We start from the raw sequence: 22,191 nt of genomic DNA on the forward strand, positions 1-22,191 counted from the left end.
TTGGAGGAAAGTTCTGAGAGTGCCTTGGAACGCGAGAAGATCCAACCAGTCCATCCTCCAGGAAATAAAGCCCAACTGCTCATTGGAGGGAAGGATACTAGAGGCACTCTCTACTATTGGCCACATAATGAGAAGACAGGAAAGCTTAGAGAAGACAACTATGCTGGGGAAAATGGAAGGAAAAAGGAAGAGGGGCCGACCAAGGGCAAGATGGATGGATGGCATCCTTGAAGGGACTGGATTGACTTTGAAGAAGCTGGGGTGGTGACGGCCAACAGGGAGCTCTGGCCTCGGTTGGTCCAGGAGGGCACCAAGAGTCAGAAGAAACTGAACAAATAGACAACAAAACATTATTTTTTCAAGCCATGGATAGTTGAATCTGTGGATAGAGAATTCCTGGATACAAAGCACTGATGGTAATTATGTTGGTTCTAATTGTTTAATCTGGTACCTGATTAATGTGGAACATCTTTAGTGTTGAAACGTTTCTTTAATCCTTTAAGCTAGCCAGCTAATTGACTGAGGAGTGCAGCAATTCTCCAAATGGATATATGGGCAACTCTCTGCATTCACTGTGTTTTGGGGCACAGACCAGCCCAAAAGTGGAAAAATGGCAATGAAAAAGCCACTTGATTCTTGTTTCCTGAGATGTATTTATTTGTCGTGTCAGGGCAACCAGTCAATTGTATTACATTTCTAACAGAACAAAACAAACAAAACAGACAAAATACAAAATGTGCAAGTTTGGTAGTTGATTAAATGTCCTTTGACCAGTAGCTGGCCACTTGGAGTGCTTCTGGTGTTGCCACAAGAATGTCCTCCCTTGTGCATGTGGCAGCGCTCAGGTTGCATTGCAGCAGGTGGTCAGTGGTTTGCTCTTCTCCGCACTCGCATGTCGTGGATTCCACTTTGTAGCCCCATTTCTTAAGATTGGCTCTGCATCTCGTGGTGCCAGAGTGCAGTCTGTTCAGCGCCTTCCAAGTCCTGAGATAAAAGTGAAGTAATAATAACAATAATTATTATTTTTAAAACTTTGGGTTGTTGTGATTTTTCCGTACTGTATGGCCATGTTCCAGTAGCATTCTGTCCTGAAGTTTCACCTGCATCTGTCAGGCATCCTCAGAAGTTGTGAGGTCAGACCTCACAACCTCTGAGGATGCCTGCCATAGATGTGGGTGAAACGTCAGGAGAGAATGCTGCTGGAACATGGCCATACAACACAGAAAAATCACAACGACCCAGTGATTCCGGCCATGAAAGCCTTCGACAATACTTTAAAAACATTGTTTTTTTATTGGCAAGATCACTTCACCAGAAGTCTAGGTTAGGCATGAGCAAACTTCAGCTCTCTGGGTGTTTTGGACTTCAACTCCCACAATTCTTGGCTACTAGTATTAAACAAACTCTAAAATTACAACAGCACAACAACAGAGAGGAAACAAGCAAGGACATCTAATCACCTCTCAACAAAAGTTTTCTCTAGGCACTGCTAGGCCATTATATGCTAATAAGGGTGGTCAGTTGAAACATTCACACCTAGCTCCAGCAGACAAGAGTCCTTTGTCCCACCCTGGTCATTCCACAGATATATAAACCCATTTTCCTACTTCCAACAGACCTCACTACCTCTGAGGATGCTTGCCATAGATGCAGGCGAAACGTCAGGAGAGAATGCCTCTAGAACATGGCCATATAGCCCGAAAAACCTACAACAACCCAGTGATTCCGGCCTTGAAAGCCTTCGGCAATACAGCCTACCAGCTGTTAGGAATTGTGGTTGAAGTCCAAAAACACCCGGAGAGCTGAAGTTTGCCCATGCCTAACCTAGACTTCTGGTAAAGTTCTTTCTAAGAATATCTCAGTCCTCCGGTACAACTCTATAGTCATCTTTTTTTGGAAGTTGAACATAACAGCATCATAACAGAGGACCTAGAAATTCTAATCCAATCCATGAGTGATCAATTCTGCAGAAGTGGGGACTGTAACCTGCAAATGTGGTCTGTCTATACACCTAGGCTTAGTCTCATGCATTTTGCTGACTTCCCCTCTCTGACTCTCCCCTCTCCAATCTATCCTTGTGTTAAAGGCAAAGCTCTTTCACCAGCCAAGAGGACATCCCGAAGTGGGAACCCCTGGGTGGCTGTGGTCTTCTCCTGGGTTCTTGTGCAGGTAAGTGGAATAGTGGTCACACAGTGACACCTTGGGTTGTTGCTCTATGATGTGGAAGTTCTCAAGATCCTGTTCAACATCTTTATTAATGACTTAGATGAAGGGCTAGAAGGCAGGATCATCAAGTTTGCAGACGACACCAAATTGGGAGGGAGAGCCAATACTCCAGAGGACAGGAGCAGAATTCAAAACGATCTTGACAGATTAGAGAGATGATGGGCCAAAACTAACAAAATGAAGTTCAACAGGGGCAAATGCAAGATACTCCACTTTGGCAGGAAAAACGAAATGCAAAGATACAGAATGGAGGACAATGCCTGGCTCGAGGGCAGTACATGTGAAAAAGATCTTTGGAGTCCTCGTGGACAACAAGTTAAACATGAGCCAACAATGTGATGTGGCGGCAAAAAAAGCCAATGGGATTTTGGCCTGCATCAATAGGAGCATAGTGTCTAGATCTAGGGAAGTCATGCTTCCCCTCTATTCTGCTTTGGTTAGACCACACCTGGAATATTGTGTCCAATTCTGGGCACCACAATTGAAGAGAGATATTGACAAGCTGGAATGTGTCCAGAGCAGGGCGACTAAAGTGATCAAGGGTCTGGAGAACAAGCCCTATGAGGAGTGGCTTAAGGAGTTGGGCATGTTTAGCCTGAAGAAGAGAAGGTTGAGAGGAGATATGATGAGAGCCATGTATAAATATGTGAGAGGAAGCCACAGGGAGGAGGGAGCAAGCTTGTTTTCTGCTTCCCTGGAGACTAGGATGCAAGGGAACAATGGCTTCAAACTACAAGAGAGGAGATTCCATCTGAACATGAAGACGGCAGGGCCAAGAGCAGGGCCTCCCCAGAAGATCTTAAATTCCTAGAGGGTTCGTAAGGAGAGATACGTTCTGACAGGTAAACAGGGCCAGAACTCTTGAAAAGTATGGCTATCATGTGGACTGTTGAAATTGTCCACATGCTTGTGGATTTCAATGGCTTATCTGTGATTAGCTGGCCCTGATTGTTTCTTGCCTGGAATTCCCCTGGTTTCAGAGTGTTATGCTTTATTATCCACATGCTTGTGGATTTCAATGGCTTCTCTGTGTAGCCTGACATGGTGGTTGTGGGAGTGATCCAGCATTTCTGCATTCTCAAATAATCTGCTGTATCCAAGTTGGTTCACCAGGTGCTCTGCTATGCCTGACTTCTCTGGTTGAAGTAGTCTGCAGTGCCTTTCATGTTCCTTGATTCGTGTTTGGGCAATGCTCCTGCGTTTGGTGGTCCCTATTGAAACAGGTTCCTGGACCACCTTAACAGCATCTACCCAAACATCCATTTCACAATGGAAAAAGGAAAATGAAGGAAAGCTACCTTTTCTAGATATCTTAGACATCTTTCCACAGGTAAAGGTAGGTAGGTAAAGGTTTTTCCCTGACATTAAGTCCAGTCATGTCTGACTCGGGGGGTGGTGCTCATCTCCATTTCTAAGCCGAAAAGCTGGCGTTGTCCACAGACACCACCAAGGTCATGTGGCCAGCATGACTGCATGGAAAACTAAACCCAATTTTCCTAGTTTCCAACAGACCTCCCAACCTCTGAGGATGCCTGCCACAGATGTAGGTGAAATGTCAGGAGAGAATGCTTCTAGAACATGGCCATATAGCCCGAAAAGCCTACAACACCCCAGTGATTCTGGCCATGAAAGCCTTCAACTATCCCTTTGTATCTGCTGGGATATGGTTCCAGCAACTTTCATGGATTAAAAAAGACTGTACTGATGCTCATTATATGTAATCTATATAAACAAAAATGTAATGTTCGTTTGTGGGATTAACAGAACTCAAAAACCACTGGGGGAATTGACACCAAATTTGGACACAAGACACCTAACAACCCAATGTATGTCCTTCACTCATAAAAACACAGGAGAAGGGACTTAAAAAGCCCCCAAAAGCTAAATGATGAAGAGCTAAATGACAATACAGAAAAAAGGAAGAAAGAGGGAGGGAAGGGGACAAAAAAGAAAGAAAGAAAGAAAAGAAAAGAAAAGAAAGGGAGGGAGGGAGGGAAAGAAAGAAGGAAAGGGAGAAGGAAGCATGGAAGCAAAGAGAGAAGGAAGGAAAGAGGTAGAGAAGGAAGAAATGAGAGAAAGAATGAGGGAAAGAAGAAGGGGAAAGGAAGGAAAGAAAGAGATAGAGAAGGAAGAAAGGAGAGAAAGAGGGAGGGAAAGAAGAAGGCGAAGGAAAGTTAGACAAGGAAGGAAGGAGAGAAGGAAAGAAAAAAGGGAAAGAAGGAAGGAAAGAGGGAGTGAAGGAAGGGGGAAGATGTAGAAAAAGAGGGAGGGAAGGAAAGAGAGAAGGAAGAAAAGAAAGACAGCAGAAGATAAAGAAAAGGGGGAAGGAAGGAAAGAGATAGAGAAGGAAGGAAGAAGAGAAGGAAAGACGGGAAGGAAGGAAGGAAAGATGGAGTGAAGGAAGGAGGGAAAGAAGGGGAGAAAGAGGAAAGGCTGGCCACAGCATCGCGTGGCGGGTACAGCTAGTGGTTTAATATAATGTGATTTACTTTGTGGATTTTTCAAGCTGTGGAATGTGTGGATGCAGAATCTGTGGATACAAAGGTCTAATTGTACCATACTCTCATTGTCCAAAGCAGTCTTTTTCTCAAGGCTAGTTTCTGATAGGCACAAGCAAATGGGTATCGGTGCGTTTGTGTCTTGAGTGTGTGTTGCCGGCATGCAACTCCCTCCCTAGAGAAGTTAGACCGGCTCATTTCTTTCTTGTCCTTCGAGCAGCAAATGAAGACTTCTATGTTCCAACAGGCCTTGCGGAACTGATTGTTCGTAGGGAAAGAGTGTTTAATATTGCGTTGTACTGTCTGTTGCTTTTTAATGGATATGTTTTTAAATAGCTCTTCACTCTGTCGATGGCTTAATTGTATTTTAGCTTTTTGCATGTTTGCAGTGACGTGTGTGATTTTGAAGGGTTCTTCTTAAGGTGCTTCACGTAAGAGCCCAATGTAAACAGTTTGAAGAATAGGTTCTTGTGGGTTTTTTCGGGCTGTAGGGCCATGTTTCCTAGGGAAGCTGATGAGGAAACACAACATACAAACAATCTACAAACCCACCAAGAAAATCCAACAAATGCTCCGTTCAGCAAAGGACAAGAGGGAACCTCTCACCTCTGCAGGAGTCTACCGTATATCATGCAGCTGTGGACAAGTCTACATAGGGACCACCAAACGCAGCATTGCCCAAACACGAATCAAGGAACATGAAAGGCACTGCAGAATACTTCAACCAGAGAAGTCAGCCATAGCAGAGCACCTGATGAACCAGCCTGAACACAGCGTATTATTTGAGAACACAGAAGTGCTGGACCACACCAACAACCACCATGTCAGACTACACAGAGAAGCCATTGAAATCCACAAGCATGTGGACAATTTCAACAGAAAGGAGGAAACCATGAAAATGAACAAAATCTGGCTACCAGTATTAAAAAACTCTAAAATTACAACAGCAAAACAGCAGAGAGGAAACAACCAGGCACATCTTAACACCTCTCAACAAAAGGTTTTCCCAGGCTCAGGCAGGCCTTCAAATGCTAATGAAGGTGGTCAGCTGAAACATTCACACCTAGCTCCAGCAGAGAAGAGCTCTTTGCCCCACCCCAGCCATTCCACAGATATATAAACCCATTGTCCTATTTCCAACAGACCTCACTACCTCTGAGGATGCTTGCCATAGATGCAGGCGAAACGTCAAGAGAAATGCCTCTAGAACATGGCCCTACAGCCCGAAAAAACCCACAAGAACCTAGTGATTCCAGCCATGAAAGCCTTCGACAATACAGTTTAAAGAATTTTGCAGACCACGACAGCTGTAGGTGCTGAACATAAATCAGGAATGGAAAACTCTGCTTTTTATTGCAACAAGTTTGGGAGTTGGGTGGTTCAGGAAGTTAGTACCATGCTAACAGAATAAGAGGGAAAGGACAGTACAGGGTTAGTCAAAATGCATAGGCCAATAAGCCATTCAATTGAATGGCTTATTGGCCTATGCGTTTTGACTAACCCTGTATTTATTTATTTATGTATTTATTTATCATATCAGAAGCAAGTTGAAGATACAGTTAAAATGCATTTAAAAACACAAAGTTTTAAAAACTTGGCATTATGCTCAGTTTCCTTTGACCAGTAACTGGCCACTTGGAGTGCCTCTGGTGTTGCTATAAGAAGATCCTCCATTGTGCATGTGGCAGGGCTCAGGTGGCATTGTAGTAAGTAGCCTGTGGTTTGCTATTCTCTGCACTCGCATGTCATGGACTCCACTTTGTAGCCCCATTTCTTAAGGTTAGCTATGCACCCTGTGGTGCCAGAGCGCAGCCTATTCTGTGTGCCCAGGAGGAAGTTTCTCATCCAGTCTCAGCCACTGACTAATCCCACTAAAGTGCTGGGTTTTAGCCTGCCACTTTTGGACTCTCGCTTGCTGTGGTGTTCCTGCAAGTATCTCTGTACATCTTAGGAAGCTGTTTCTTGATTTAAGGGATTGGTATTCTGGCTGATTCAGTCTGCAGAGGCAGACTGTGGCCAGGAAATCAGAAGACGCTTACTTCTTGAGAGGAGAGCAATGTCCAGTCTCGATAAAATAGTAAAGAGTAGAGAGATCAGACTGGCAACAAAGATCCGCCTAGTCAAAGCCATGGTATTCCCTGTGGTCATCTACAGATGTGAGAGCTGGACCTTCGGGAAGGCTGAGCGAAGGAATATCGATGCTTTTGAACTGTGGTGCTGGAGGAAAGTGCTGAGAGTGCCTTGGACTGCGAGAAGATCCAACCAGTCCATCCTCCAGGAAATGAAGCCCGGCTGCTCATTGGAGGGAAGGAGACTAGAGACAAAGTTGAAGTCCTTTGGTCATATCATGAGGAGACAGCAAAGCCTAGAGAAGACAATTATGTTGGAGAAAGTGGAAAGAAAAAGGAAGAGGGGCCGACCAAGGGCAAGATGGATGGATGGCATCCTTGAAGTGACTGGACTGACCTTGAAGGAGCTGGGGGTGGTGACGGCCGACAGGGAGCTCTGGCGTGGGCTAGTCCATGAGGTCACAAAGAATCGGAGACGACTGAACGAATGAACAACAACAACATTCTGGCTGATATGCAAAGAGAGGATGGGCGGAAGATGTCGCTGTCTTGATCCTTTAATTGCTGGCTGCTAGGTATGGCAGACATCCTCAGAGGTTGTGAGGTCTGTTGGAAATTAGGAAGGTAAAGGTAAAGGTTGTCCCCTGACGTTAAGTCCAGTCATGTCTGACTCTGGGGTGTGGTGCTCATCTCCATTTCTAAGCCGCAGAGCCTGCATTGTCCATAGACACCTCCAAGGTCATGTGGCCGGCATGACTACATGGAGCGCCGTTACCTTCCCACCTGAGCGGTACCTATTGATCTACTCACATTTGCATGTTTTCGAAGTGCTAGGTTGGCAGAAGCTAGGGCTGACAGCAGAAGCTCATGCTGCTCCCCAGAATCAAACTTGCGACCTTTCGGTCAACTAGCTCAGCAGCTCAGTGCTTTAACCCACTGCACCACCAGGGGCTCCATTATTATTGTTACAATTGTTATTATCTTTAGTCTGCCACCCCAGGCATGGGCAAACTTGGGCCCTCCAGGTGTTTTGGACTTCAACTCCCACAATTGTGGGAGTTGTGGGAGTTGAAGTCCAAAACACCTGGAAGGCCCAAGTTTGCCCATGTCTATGGTAGTCCATCCCTTTGGTGTTCCTCCTGCCTCTGGAAGTGGCAAAACAACCAGTGGATGTTACGACTCCCTGAGAGAGAAGCCAGGGAATTGGTTTGGGCTGGTAGGAGAAAATGGATGGAGGGGAAATCAGGCGCGATGGCACACGCCCGACGTGAGATCCATATCAAGCACCGCTGGAGCCCTCCCAGGTGCATTAAACAATTGGCCCGATGGCTGTGAGCAAATGTATCAAAGTGAGATGCAGCGCTCTGCCTCGGGGACACATCACAGCGAAACACCGCGGAGACTCCTATCAGCTAATCTTTAGGAGTTGCCAGCCTGTACTTCCCTCTCCCTCTCACTCGCGCTCTCAAGCTTGCGACGCTCCGCCAAATTGGACAAATACATGTAATGCGAAAGAAATTGCCCCATTAGCTGGGAAGGAACATTGCAGTGCTCTCGGAAAAAGGAAGGGAGGGAAGGAGGGAGGGGGTTGCATTGGATTGGGAGGAGACCATTAGGGGCTTCAAACCCAATTGAAGTCAGCATGGATCAGAATTAGATTGTGGCATTCGGTGCATCGCTCTTTTTTCTCTGTGTGTAGAATTCAAAGACATATTTGTTCGGACTATTGGCATGCAAAGGAATATTGTGGCACCATCGGGACTAAGAGAGAGAATGAAGTTGGTAGTGTAAACATTCGTGGATTAAGTCTACTGTTACACAGTGCGTGTTTTATTCCAGTATCCTAACGCCCAAAAACCCAGGTGCAAAATAGTCTCAGACCAATAGCCAAGGTATACAGGAAATCTTTACTCTCTTAACTTTGCAGAGAAAAAACAAAACTGGCAAGGCAGCACATAAAAAACAGCAGTGCAACATACTTACAGTCTTTGTTATATGCATAAAATAAAGCATCTTCTAAGCAACATATGGGAAATCAAAACAACCTGAAGTAAATAGCTATTTCACCATCAGCATCTCCTCCTGATACTCCACACTGGTGAAACAGAACTCCAGCAGCAGCCCACCAGAAATCCAGCACCCACCAGAAAACCAGAAAGATGTCACCAAGGCACTGACATCTCCAGCTCATCCCTTGTGTGGGTATCAGCCAGCACGTCAACGACTTAAATCAAGAAATAGTTTTCTAAGATCTACAGTGACACTTGCTGGAACACCTCAGCAAGCGAGAGTCCAAAAGTGGCAGGCTCAAACTCAGAACCTCAACCAATGGCTGATACCAAATGAGAGACTCCCTCTTGGACACACAGAAGACTGGGCGACTTGGAAGGCGCTGAACAGACTGCGCTCTGGTACCACGAGATGCAGAGCCAACCTTAAGAAATGGGGCTACAAAGTGGAGTCTACAACATGCGAGTGTGGAGAAGAGCAAACCACTGACCACCTGCTGCAATGCAACCTGAGCCCTGCCACATGCACAATGGAGGACCTTCTTGCGGCAACACCAGAGGTACTCCAAGTGGCCAAATACTGGCCAAAGGACATTAATCAACTACCAAGCTTACATTTTGTCTGTTTATTCGTTTGTTTTGTTAAAAATTTAATACAAATGTCTGGTTGCTCCTGACACAATAAATAAATAAACCAGAAAACCAGCACCCACCACACTGTAGTCAAAAAACTCAAACAGTTATAGCCCCTTGGGTAACATCTATTTCCTCAGACTTGCTGCATGAGTGTGTTTGGACATTTTAGTTTGAAAATTGACCACATTAAAGGCTGACTTATCCACAGGTTTATATTTATTGATGTTCATATGCTTACTTATCCAGGGATTAAGAGGATCTCATTATTTTATTTCAAAAAAAGGAACTGTCTTTGAATAAAGTGGCAAAAGGCAAGAGCTTAGCCAGTGGTTCTCAACCTTTGGTCCACCAGAACTATGTATTGTAGGAGCTGAAATCCCATTGTTGAATGACAGCCTGGATAGGAAAATTGTGGTGCTAGTGGCCAAGGGTAGCTGCCTGCTCTTGTAGCTCAGTACCAGTTACATCAGTCAAGGGCTGATGGGTTCACTGATGACTTAGAGACAGACAGGATAGTGGGCTTTCCTGGGATTCATTCTGATGCAGGCACAGATGAAGAGCCTGAAAATGTAATTGCCGCTGAGTCTAAAGGCCAGCCACAGGAGTTGGAGTCATACTCTCTAGATAAGGAGTCTTGTTGTTGTTGTTTATTTGTTCAGTTGCTTCAGTCTCTTTGGGACCCCAGAGCTCCCTGCTGGCCATGGCCACCCCCAGCTCCTTTAAAGTCAAGCCAGTCACTTCAAGGATACCATCCATCCATCTTGCCCTTGGTCGGCCCCTCTTCCTTTTTCCTTCCATTTTCCCCAGCATCATTCTCTATTCCAAGCTTTCCTGTCTTCTCATTATGTGGCCAGAATACTTCATCTTGGCCTCTAATATACATACATTCCTCTAATATCTGCTGGGCTTTATTTCCTGGAGGATGGACTGGTTGGACCTTCTTGTGGTCCAAGGCATTCTCAGCATTTTCCTCCAGCACCACAGTTCAAAAGCGTCTCCCTTTCTTCTCACAGCCTTCCTTATGGTCAAGCTCTCACATCTGTAGGTTACTACGGGGAATACCATTGCTTTGACTATGTGGATCTTTGTTGCGAGAGTGATGTCTCTACTCTTCACTATTTTATCGAGATTGGTCCTTGCACTCCTCCCAAGAAGGAAACATCTTCTGATTTCCTGGCTGCAGTCTGCGTCTGCAGTCATCTTTGCGCCTAGAAATACTAAGTCTGTCATGGCCTCCATGTTTTCTCCCTCTGTTAGTTCTCAATCAGTCTGGTTGCCAAAATCTTGGCTTTTTGGATGTTTAACTTCAACCCAGCTTTTGCACTTTCTTCTTTCAACTTGGTTAGAAGGCTCCTCAGCTTCTCTTCGAGTCTAAGGAGTCTAGCGACAACAAATTAATGAGAAACCCTCATGGAAAACCACCTGGTGACACTGACCTAAGCAAGGAAATATGCTTGCTGATCGGAGCAAATAGCCAGCTTCGGAAGTCAACACGGCTTCGTGGGAAGCAGAAATTCCAGAGCAGACATAATGCTGTCATATCTGTTTATAAGGAGCTAACAGGCACTCTGATTTCAGTTCAGGCAACGTGGCTTTCAAGTACAGCTAGGCCCGGGTTCTCCAGTGCTTGTTTCAAGTCTTGGTTTTGGATTTAAGTATTCTGAGAGTTCTCCATGTTGTTGTTTTGTATTCTTGTTCAACTTTTGCATATGGAGTAAAGCCACCTTTGTATTTTGGGTCTATTTTTGGGCTGTATTGCTTTTGGATTCATAGGAGACAATTAATTGCTGACTTTTTTGGATTCTACACCTTATTTCATTATTCCTGCTTTTTTACTATATTTCTTTTGTGTGTTTTTGCAATAAACTGCTTCTACTCTGGACTCTTGTGTGATGCTGTGGTCATAGGTGGCTTCAGGCCTGGGGTGTGACACCTGTGTTGCTGTCACTTATCATCAACTTATCCATGGATCATATTAAAATCCATTATGTTTATGCTGTCACGCCTGGGGGCTATAACTCTTAGTGAAAGAAACATAGACATGACATCTTTTCCCCAGGGGATTGCTTCTTGCCTTCCTTTAAAGAACTGGAACTCCCAAGGACCAAAACACTGTAGATAACTCAAAATAGGTTTTATTGTTCACAAAGAGTTATCCCTTTAAGGCAATAAGCTGGAAGTTTCAAAGGGGGTAAAGGAAATATACATTACAGTCTATGGTTGTCTTTGGTCCAAGGAGATTTCGCAGCTGAGAAAATTTTCCTGTTCCCTCTTTTCTCAATGGCTGTGAAGGTCGGAACAAACCCAACCCCCAGTCCAGTGGTCTATATTGAAGGCACAGGGTCTTCCTTTTGATGCCAAAGACCGGTTTGAAGGCGCTTGGGTCTCCTCAACATTGTCCAGGGCGATCTGGATATGAAGCATGAGTCCCAAGGGTAAAAACCTTAGAATTGGTGATGAGAGGTAATTTAATTAAGGGCTTTAGAGCCAAGTCTCTTTCTCACGTCTATCAGATAGAAAGTTTGATGGTAGAATGGAAAAGGAAAAGCTCTGCCCTCCTCCAGGAAGAGGTGGAGCCAAGCAATTGAGCTGAGGAAGCAATATAACTGGTGCAAACAACATGGATTGACAGCTATAAATAACCAATCAATCCAACTATACATTTACAAACTAGGCAAGTTTGGGCATGTTATACAGTTTAAACCAAGGGTCCTCAAACTTTTTAAACCGGGGCCAGTTTACTGTCCCTCAGACTGATGGAGGGCCGGACTATATATATTTTTAAAAACAAATCAATTAAAAAATTCCTCTGCACATTGCACATATCTTATTTTGCTGTGTGGAAGGGCCCTTAGAGGGGGTTCTTTCTAGACCTCTTTAGGCAGTAATTCCAGGAGCAGAGAATGGGAAATCTTCCTATTTCTAGTCTGAAGAAAATCTGGCTACCAGTATTTAAAAAACTCTAAAATTATAACTGTAAATAAAGAACAACACTCAAACACAGGGGAACTCCAGGCAAGAAACAATCAGGGCCAGCTAATCACCTCTCAACAAAGGATTCTCCCTAAAAACTGTCAGGCTATGAAATGGCAATCAAGGTGGCCAATTGAAACATTCATACCTACCTCCAACAGACAAGAGTTCTTTCTCCCACCCTGGATCTTCCACAATTTTCGTGGTTAAAGGTTTTCCTCTGACATGAAGTCCAGTCGTGTCTGACTCTGGGGTGTGGTGCTCATCTGGATTTGTAAGTCGAAGAGCCAGCGTTGTCCGTAGACACCTCCAAGGTCATGTGGCCAGCATGACTGCATGGAGCGCCAGGGAGGAGTAGGCCTGCGCGGCTTACTTGCAAGTAAAGCACCTCGTGAGGTGCTTTACGCGCCCGATGGACAGCGTGAGCCTGCCAAGGGAGGAGCAGGCCCGCACGGCTTACTTCCAAGTAAAGCACCTCGCGAGGTGCTTTACGCGCAAGTAGACCACGCGGAGCAGCCTCCATTGGCTGGCTCAGGCTGTCCATCAGGCCCGATGCACAGCGTGAGCCTGCCAAGGGAGGAGCAGGCCCGCGCGGCTTACTTGCAAGTAAAGCGCCTCGCGAGGTGCTTTACGCGCGAGTAGACCATGCGGAGCAGCCTCCCTTGGCTGACTCGCGCTGTCCATCGGGCCTGACGGACAGCATGAGCCAGCCAACGGAGGGGCACTGTGTGGGGGGGGGGAGGCGCCCCTCCTCCGCGGGCCGGATCAGGGCCCTTGGCGGGCCGGAAGTGGCCCGCGGGCCGTAGTTTGGGGACCCCTGGTTTAAACCTTTGCACTTTAAAGTTCTACACACAGGTGACGCCACTCACGGCGTCACAATGTTTGTCCCAAAGCTTGCTCTCGACATAGATGAGAAAGCAGTACATTGGCAAGTGAAACAGAAGTGCTGCCATTCAACGTCATGCAGGATAAGACAGAATTGGTGCCAACCCAACATGGAAAGAAATCCCATCCATTCTAATCGATGCTTAGTGGCCGCTCCGTGGCTAGCCATCTCCACTCTTCCAGCTGGTTTTCTCCATTTTCCCCTGTGCCCCTTTGGCGCTGGGGCATGTTACCTTTCATTGGTGGCTCTTTTCCCTTGATGAGCAGCTAAATGAATTATAAATCAAAGGCAAATGTCTGGGGAAGGGTGGAGGGGGGCTCCATTAGAGCAGCCAGGCACACTCTTTGCTGCTCAAGGCATGCTATTAGCTGGCAACAGGCTAAAAAAAACCTCACCATTTGCTTGTACAGTCTGAACAAGCTGAGTCTCTTTATTGCAGTCCGCCACCAACAATTATGGCAGGTCAAGCTGTAATATAAAGACCAAACTCCTATGCTTCGATAGAGAGAGTTTTATGATTATAGGAGCAGAAATGACCAGCAAAGGGTTTATGCAACTGGTAGTGGATTCAGAGAAATAGGAAGGGATTGTAATGTTCTGTAGCAGGCATAGACAAACTTGGGCCCTCCAGGTGTTTTGGACCTCAATTCCCACAATTCCTAACAGCCGGTAGGCTGTTAGGAATTGTGGGAGTTGAAGTCCAAAACACCTGGAGGGCCCAAGTTTGTCTATGCCTGCTCTATAGGATAGGATGTGGTCTTTGTTAATGTAAGATTAGTGTAATGTGAATGCTTAAATGTAATTTTTTGCAATGCCTGTGAATGTAACCTGATGTTGGGGTTCAACCTCCGTGCGAACCAGAACTTGAACCTGATTATTTAATTGTATTTCCTGATACAACTGAACAGGCCTCTGAAAATGTATCTTTCCGTGATGGTGTTGATTATGAGGCCAGTGGCGGGGAAAGTGAAACTGAACTTCCTGATGAGAATGTTTTGGAATCAAGTAGTGATAGCTCTCCAGAGGAACTCACACCTGGGTTTGGTAATGAGGACCGAAGAGAACAGATTTGGAAAAACAGGAGTGAGTCGCAGTTTCTACGAAGGTCAAATAGATTACGGGAGAGGGAGGCTTCAAAGTCTGGAGGCGTTTCAAGAAATAGTTTCTTTAGTTTAAGGGGCCTCTCCCCGGCTGTCTAGCCAGATCAAGCATCATTTTAGACTGAGGCAGTACCTTAGCAGATTTCCTGTGTTTCATGGCCTGCATTCCCAGAGGCTTCTAGTTTTCAAGTACAGTTAGTGATATGCTAACAGGTTCCTGGTTTTGGTATTGTGGCTTTTGGAATTTTGCTCAGGTTCAGAGATTTTTCCTGACTGCTGTGTTTCTACTGTGGCATTTTGACTTTGCATTTACCTTTCTTTTGTAACCATTTTTCATCAATAAAGAGGATTGTTTTTTCCCACAGTCCAATGTGGTGGATTTAATCTTATGGTCTTGTTTCCTGATCTGGGATGCAACACCTGATTGCATTACCAGAGAGTGTATGACACTGAAAGGGTTAATAAGTCAAGCTTCTAATGAACTGTGAAGATGTGACCCTGAGTGTGCCTGGAACACTTAGGGAGGATCCAGAGATATGGTTTTGTTCGTCCTTCTTACTTCGGTGTCTCTTTTGTCTTGTTCCTGTCTGTTTGGTTGGATGTAAACGCGAATGTGTGCTGTATATTTGCTCTACTCAGTAAAGCTAAACGTTTGCTTTTACTGAAGTCTCAAAGTGTCCACACTTCTAAGCTTCAAAGCTTCTGTCGCACTCTGACAGGCTTTACATGCAGAAGATTCCTGGTTTGATTCCTGGCATCTCATATAAATGGAGGAAGAGAGTCCAGCTGCTAGGCTTGACCAAGGAACTACGCCAGGCATGGGCAAACTTTGGCCTTCAAGATAGGCTGTTGGGAATTGTGGGAGTTGAAGTCCAAAACACTGGAGGGCCCAAGTTTGCCCATGCCTGCTCTATAGGATAGGATGTGGGCTTTACATGCAGAAGATTCCCAGTTTGATTCCTGGCATCTCATATAAATGGAGGCAGAGTCCAGGCATGGGCAACTTTGGCCTTCAAGATAGGCTGTTGGGAATTGTGGGAGTTGAAGTCCAAAACACCTCGGCTACCCAAATTTGCCCATGCCAGGGCTACATAGCCTGGCATTCTCTTTTTGCAATGGCCAACAGTTGATTAATTGATTAATACATCTGTATTCCACCCTTTTTTGTGAGATACCAGCGTGGTGCATGAGAAGCTATAAATGGTTTAAACCAATTTGAGATTACATCAATAAATCATTTGAAACAGGAGGGAAATATTAATAAAGTCATCAAATTAAAAGGATGTACTTATCTGCAGTCAGCTTTGCACATTCCCTGAGCTTAGGCGTAGAAGATGCCCGTGATATTGGAAAAACTGGAAATTAAAAATTGTGTGGTTTTTTTAAGCCTGAGGAAACATCTCTCTAAGAATCTCTAGGTGACGCCTGGGTGACGCCTGGGTGACGCCTGGGTGACGCCTGGCTCGAGAATGAGTGACACCTGGCTCGAGAGCAGTACGTGTGAAAAAGATCTTGGAGTCCTCGTGGACAACAAGTTAAACATGAGCCAACAATGTGATGTGGCGGCAAAAAAAGCCAATGGGATTTTGGCCTGCATCAATAGGAGCATAGTGTCTAGATCTAGGGAAGTAATGCTACCCCTCTATTCTGCTTTGGTTAGACCACATCTGGAATATTGTGTCCAGTTCTGGGCACCACAATTCAAGAGAGATATTGACAAGCTGGAATGTGTCCAGAGGAGGGCGACTAAAATGATCAAGGGTCTGGAGAACAAGCCCTATGAGGAGAGGCTTAAGGAGCTGGGCATGTTTAGCCTGAAGAAGAGAAGGCTGAGAGGAGATATGATGGCCATGTATAAATATGTGAGAGGAAGCCACAGGGAGGAGGGAGCAAGCTTGTTTTCTGCTTCCTTGGAGACTAGGACGCAAGGGAACAATGGCTTCAAACTACAAGAGAGGAGATTCCATCTGAACATGAGGAAGAACTTCCTGACTGTGAGGGCCGTTCAGCAGTGGAACTCTCTGCCCCGGAGTGTGGTGGAGGCTCCTTCTTTGGAAGCTTTTAAACAGAGGCTGGATGGCCATCTGTCAGCGGTGATTTGAATGCAATATTCCTGCTTCTTGGTAGAATGGGGTTGGACTGGATGGCCCAAGAGGTCTCTTCCAACTCTTTGATTCTATGATTCTATGATTCTATGATTCCACTCGTGGTCCTCTGTTAGAGGTTGACCTTAGAGCTGGGCAGAAAGACCTAGAGATTCCAAGGGAGACCATGTTAATCAAATCTGTGAATGAGCATATCCATAAAAGTTAAATCCAGCAACAATTATAGAAGTACAGGTAGTCCCTGAGTTACAAACATCTGACTTACAAGTCATAGTTAAGAATGGAGGTGAGACAACAGGAAATAAGAGAAATCTACCTCAAGGCAGAGAAATTCACTCCTGGAAGAGTTATTATCATGGGGAAAAGGGGTCTCCACTGTATCTTTCTCACCAATTCTTCTTTCCACAATAAGCCAAGTTTCCCAATATCCGATTATCACACATTGTGTGTGTGTGTGTGTATAGTAAAGGTTTCCCCTTGACATTAAGTCTAGTTGTGTCTGACTCTGGGGGTTGGTGCCCATCTCAATTTCTAAGCCGAAGAGCCAGCATTATCTGCAGACGCCTCCAAGGTCATGTGGCCAGCATCCTGGAGTTCCGGAGGAAGGTCAAGACGTGGCTCTATGAACAGGCGTTCGGTCAACAAGGCAACTGAACTCATGAAGACGGTATAAATGAACAAAGAAATGGTAGAAGGATTATGAGAACGGAATCTGATTTTTACTGAGGCGTTGATGACTATGTTGTGTTGCTTGTATTGTCTGTCGTGTATGTTGTGTTTTAACTAATTGTGATTGTTATATAAATTGCATTGTAAACCGCATTGAGTCGCCGAATTAGGCTGAAAAATGTGGTATAAAAATAAAGCAAATAAATAAAAAATAATAAATAAATAAATGAGCACTGTTCTCTTCCCGCCAAAGTGGTACCTATTGATCTACTCACATTTGCATGTTTTCAAACCGCTAGGTTGGCAGAAGCTGGGCCTAACAGCGGGACCCCAGATTCGAACTGCCAACCTTTTGGTCAGTGGGTTAAAGTGCTGAGCTGCTGAACTTGCTAACCAAAAAGTTGGTGGTTCAAATCCGGAGAGCAGGATGAGCTCCTGTTGTTAGCCCCAGCTTCTACCAACTTAGCAGTTCAATAATAATAATAATAATAATAATAATAATAATAATAATCTGGAAAAGCTGACGTGATATGAGAATTTAAAGATTGAACTGCAAAGACTCTGGCACAAGCCAGTCAAGGTGGTCCCAGTGGGGATCGGCACACTGGGTGCAATGCCTAAAGACCTTCACTTCACTTCACTTTATTTCTTAATTAGTCGCTCTCCACCAAGGTGCTCTGAGCGACTTACAATTTAGAGTAGCATTTCACAATATAAAAACATTCAACATAAAACATTCAACAGTAACTATTTGGCAAATTAGACCTTGGTCTGCACTTAAACACAATTGGCGCTGACAAAATTACCATCTGCCAGCTGCAGAAGGCCACCTTACTGGGATCTGCACTCTTTATTCGGCGATACATCACACAGTCCTAGTCACTTGGGAAATGTCCGACGTGTGATCCAATACAACAGCCAGCAGAGTGTCTTCTGTGGACTCATCTTGTTGTGTTTCAAATAATAATAATAATAGACATCATCATCATCTTTATAGATTGCCCTCTCTTCCTAAAGTAACTCAGGGTGGTTTACACGCAAAAAAAGGCAAATATTCAATGCCTGAACTAAAATACAAACAATTTTAAAATAAATAGGATAATACAAAAATAATAACCATAAACAAAAGGGAAATTAGTGCCAAAAATGAGGACCAAATATGAATAATCTAATAAACCTAATTATACTAACATAAATTATCCATTTAACCATAAAGCCTAGAAACGGTAATTAAAATACACTATTAATACACTGGAGAACAAGCCCTATGAGGAGCGGCTTAAGGAGCTGGGCATGTTTAGCCTGAAGAAGAGAAGGCTGAGAGGAGATATGATAGCCATGTATAAATATGTGAGAGGAAGCCACAGGGAGGAGGGAGCAAGCTTGTTTTCTGCTTCCTTGGAGACTAGGATGCAATGGAACAATGGTTTCAAACTACAAGAGAGGAGATTCCATCTGAACATGAGGAAGAACTTCCTGACTGTGAGAGCCATTCAGCAGTGGAACTCTCTGCCCCGGAGGGAGTGTGGTGGAGGCTCCTTCTTTGGAAGCTTTTAAACAGGGGCTGGATGGCCATCTGTCAGGGGTGATTTGAATGCAATATTCCTGCTTCTTGGCAGGGGGTTGGACTGGATGGCCCATGAGGTCTCCTCCAACTCTTTGATTCTATGTTTCTATTATTCTAATGTTGTTCTTGTCATTTACCATAGCAGCAGTAGAATACAGATAGGTTAGCCAGTATGCCAGTGGAACTGAAATGTCCTGAAAACATGCAAATGTGAGTAGATCAATAGGTACCACTTCCGCAGGTGCTCCATGCAGTATTGCTAGCCATATGACCTTGGAGGTGTCTATGGACAACACCAGCTCTTTGGCTTAGACATGGAGATGAGCACCAACCCTCCAGAGTCGGACACGACTAGACTTAATGCCAAGGGAAAACCTTTACCTTTTTATATATGGATTGCTCCATGCAGTCATGCTGGCCATAGGACCTTGGAGGTGTCTATGGACAAACCAGTTCTTTGGCTTAGAAATGGAGATGAGCACCAACCCTCCAGAGTTGGACACGACTAGACTTAATGCCAAGGGAAAACCTTTACCTTTTTATATATGGATTGCTCCATGCAGTCATGCTGGCCACATGACCTTGGAGGTGTCTATGGACAAACCAGTTCTTTGGCTTAGAAATGGAGATGAGCACCCACCCTCCAGAGTTGGACACAACTAGACTTAATGCCAAGGGAAAACCTTTACCTTTTAATATATGGATTGCTCCATGCAGTCATGCTGGCCACATGACCTTGGAGGTGTCTATGGACAAACCAGTTCTTTGGCTTAGAAATGGAGATGAGCACCCACCCTCCAGAGTTGTTCACGACTAGACTTAATGCCAAGGGAAAACTTTTACCTTTTTATATATGGCTGGAGTTACACTTAAAAATGTGCCTGTCCTAACTTACATACAAATTCAAACCCCTGGCTGCTTGTATATGTGCAATCCAAATAAATTGCGATGCCCCGCTGCATTTGCCCACCCCTGACTACTTACAACTCCAATAAATATATTTGAAATATATACTTTTAGTCTCTGGTGTGTAGTTGCTCTCATCCAGAAACTTGGTTGTGCTGTTCTTGGTGCTTTTTCTTTCTTTCTTTCTCAGCAAATGGGGAACAGTATAATAGCGAGTTGCCAAGGTATTCTCTTTTTGTTGTCATGCTCGGTGCCTAGTGTTCTGCCATACTTCAGCATGACTAAAGGTACATTTGCGCAGGCAGTTTATTGCTATTTCCCTCCTTAAGCTCCTGCTGGAAGTGCTCCGTCCCCAGTAGGATACTCTCTCCGCCAGCTTCTTTCGTGCTAAAATACTACAGGAAAGTCTAGTGGCAGTTTCTGTAGGGATATTTGGGATCTAAATCAAAGCGGAATGCAGCGTAGCTAGTGCAATATGTGAGCATATGGTAGGAAATAGGAGAGACGTATGCAAGATGATGTGGTATAGCTAAAAAAGTAAAACTTAATGTTTATAGTAGCTGGAAATCCATCTTGGATAGAAAAGAAAAGAAGATAAGGGAAATATAACAATAAAAGTACTTTTAGTATAGTAAAGGTAAAGGTTTTCCCCTGACATTAAGTCTAGTTGTCTCAGACTCTTAGGCTTGGTGTTCATCTCCATTTCTAAGCTGAAGAGCCGGAGTTGTGCATAGACACCTTCAAGGTCCTGTGGCCAGCATGACTGCATGGACCGCCATTACCTTCCCACTAGGAGCCCCCAGTGGCTCAGTGGGTTAAACCCCTGTGCTGGCAGGACTGAAGACCGAGAGGTCGTGGTTCAAAACCGGGGAGAGCGCGGATGAGCTCCCTCTATCAGCTCCAGCTCCTCATTCGGGGGCACAAGAGAAGTGTCCCACAAGGATGATAAAACATCAAAACATCCGGGCGTATCCTGGACAATGTCCTTGCAGATGGCCAATTCTCTCACACCAGAAGCGACTTGCAGTTTCTCAAGTCACTCCTGACACGACCAAAAAAACCTTCCCACTGGAGTGGTACCTATTGTTATACTCACATTTGCATGTTTTCGAATTGCTAGGTTGGCAGAAGCTGGAGCTAATAGTGGAAGCTCACACCGCTCATGGATCTTTTGGATTCGAACCCGCGATCTTTTGGTCAGCAAGTTCAGCAGCCCAGCACTTTAACCCACTGTGCCACTAAGGACTCCTTACTAATATATAAATATATTAGTATAAGAATCACTCAAAGCTGATTCTTATGTGAATGAGAGCTATCCTGAGAGAGGAGCCTCATGGTTTTGCTCCCAAAGTGGAATGGGGGCTTCCCTCAATCTAGAGCAGGCATGGGCAAACTTCGGCCCTCCAGGTGCTTTGGACTTCCACGTTCCACAATTCCTAACAGCCTCTGGCCCCTTCCTTTTCCCCTAAGAGCCCCCGGTGGCACAGTGGGTTAAACCGCTGACTGCTGAACTTGCTAACCAAAAGGTTGCAGGTTCAAATCTGGGGAGTAGTGTGAGCTCCTGCTGTTAGCCCCAGCTTCTGCCAACCTAGCAATTCGAAAATATACAAATGTGAGTCGATCATTAGGTACCGCTCCGGTGGGAAGGTAATGGCACTCCATGCAGTCATGCTGGCCACGTGACCTTGGAGGTGTCTACGAACAAAGCCGGCTCTTCGGCTTAGAAATGGAGATGAGCACCAACCCCCAAAGTCAGACACAACTGGACTTAATGGGAAACCTTAAGAGTCCTAGGTTTGGGTTGTTGTAGGCTTTTCCGGGCTATATGGCCATGTTCTGGAGGCAATTTTTCTCCTGACGTTTCGCCTGCATCTATGGCAAGCATCCTCAGAGGTAGTGAGGTCTGTTGGAAGTAGGAAAAATGGGTTTATATATCTGTGGAATGACCAGGGTGAGACAAAGGACTTTTGTCTGCTGGGTCTAGCTGTGAATGTTTCATCTGATCACCTTGATTAGCATTCAATGGCTTGGAAGGGCCTGGGGGGAATCTTTTGTTGAGAACCAACCTGGACACAGCATTTTATTTGAGAACACAGAAATGCTGGACCACTCTCACAACCACCATGTCAGACTACACAGAGAAGCCATTGAAATACACAAACATGTGGACAATTTCAACAGAAAGGAGGAAACCATGAAAATGAACAAAATCTGGCTACCAATATTAAAAAAACTCAAAAATTACAACAGCAAAACAACAGAGGGGAAACAAACAGGCACATAAAATCACTCTCAACAAGAGATTCCCCCCAGGCCCTTCCAAGCCATTGAATGCTAATCAAGGTGATTAGCTGAAACATTCACAGCTAGCCCCAGCAGACAAGAGTCCTTTGTCTCACCCATGTCATTCCACAGATATATAGACCCATTTTTCCTACTTCCAACAGACCTCACTACCTCTGAGGATGTTTGCCATAGATGCAGGCGAAACGTCAGGAGAAAAATTGCCTCCAGAACATGGCCATGTAGCCCGGGAAAACCTACAAC

At 44.9% G+C, this 22,191-nt stretch overlaps 1 protein-coding gene across 1 annotated transcript in view; it reads left to right on the forward strand.

Moving 5' to 3' along the window:
• LOC132770403 (solute carrier family 12 member 9-like) overlaps positions 1-22,191 on the forward strand; it is a 188,382-nt gene that overhangs the window by 74,123 nt on the left and 92,068 nt on the right. The window contains exon 8 of the mRNA XM_060767328.2: positions 2,087-2,169. Coding sequence (XP_060623311.2) covers positions 2,087-2,169 — 83 coding nt within the window. The remainder of the gene's footprint in view (positions 1-2,086; positions 2,170-22,191) is intronic.

This window comes from Anolis sagrei, chromosome 3 (genome assembly GCF_037176765.1).
Source record: "Anolis sagrei isolate rAnoSag1 chromosome 3, rAnoSag1.mat, whole genome shotgun sequence".
NCBI lineage: Eukaryota > Metazoa > Chordata > Lepidosauria > Squamata > Dactyloidae > Anolis > Anolis sagrei.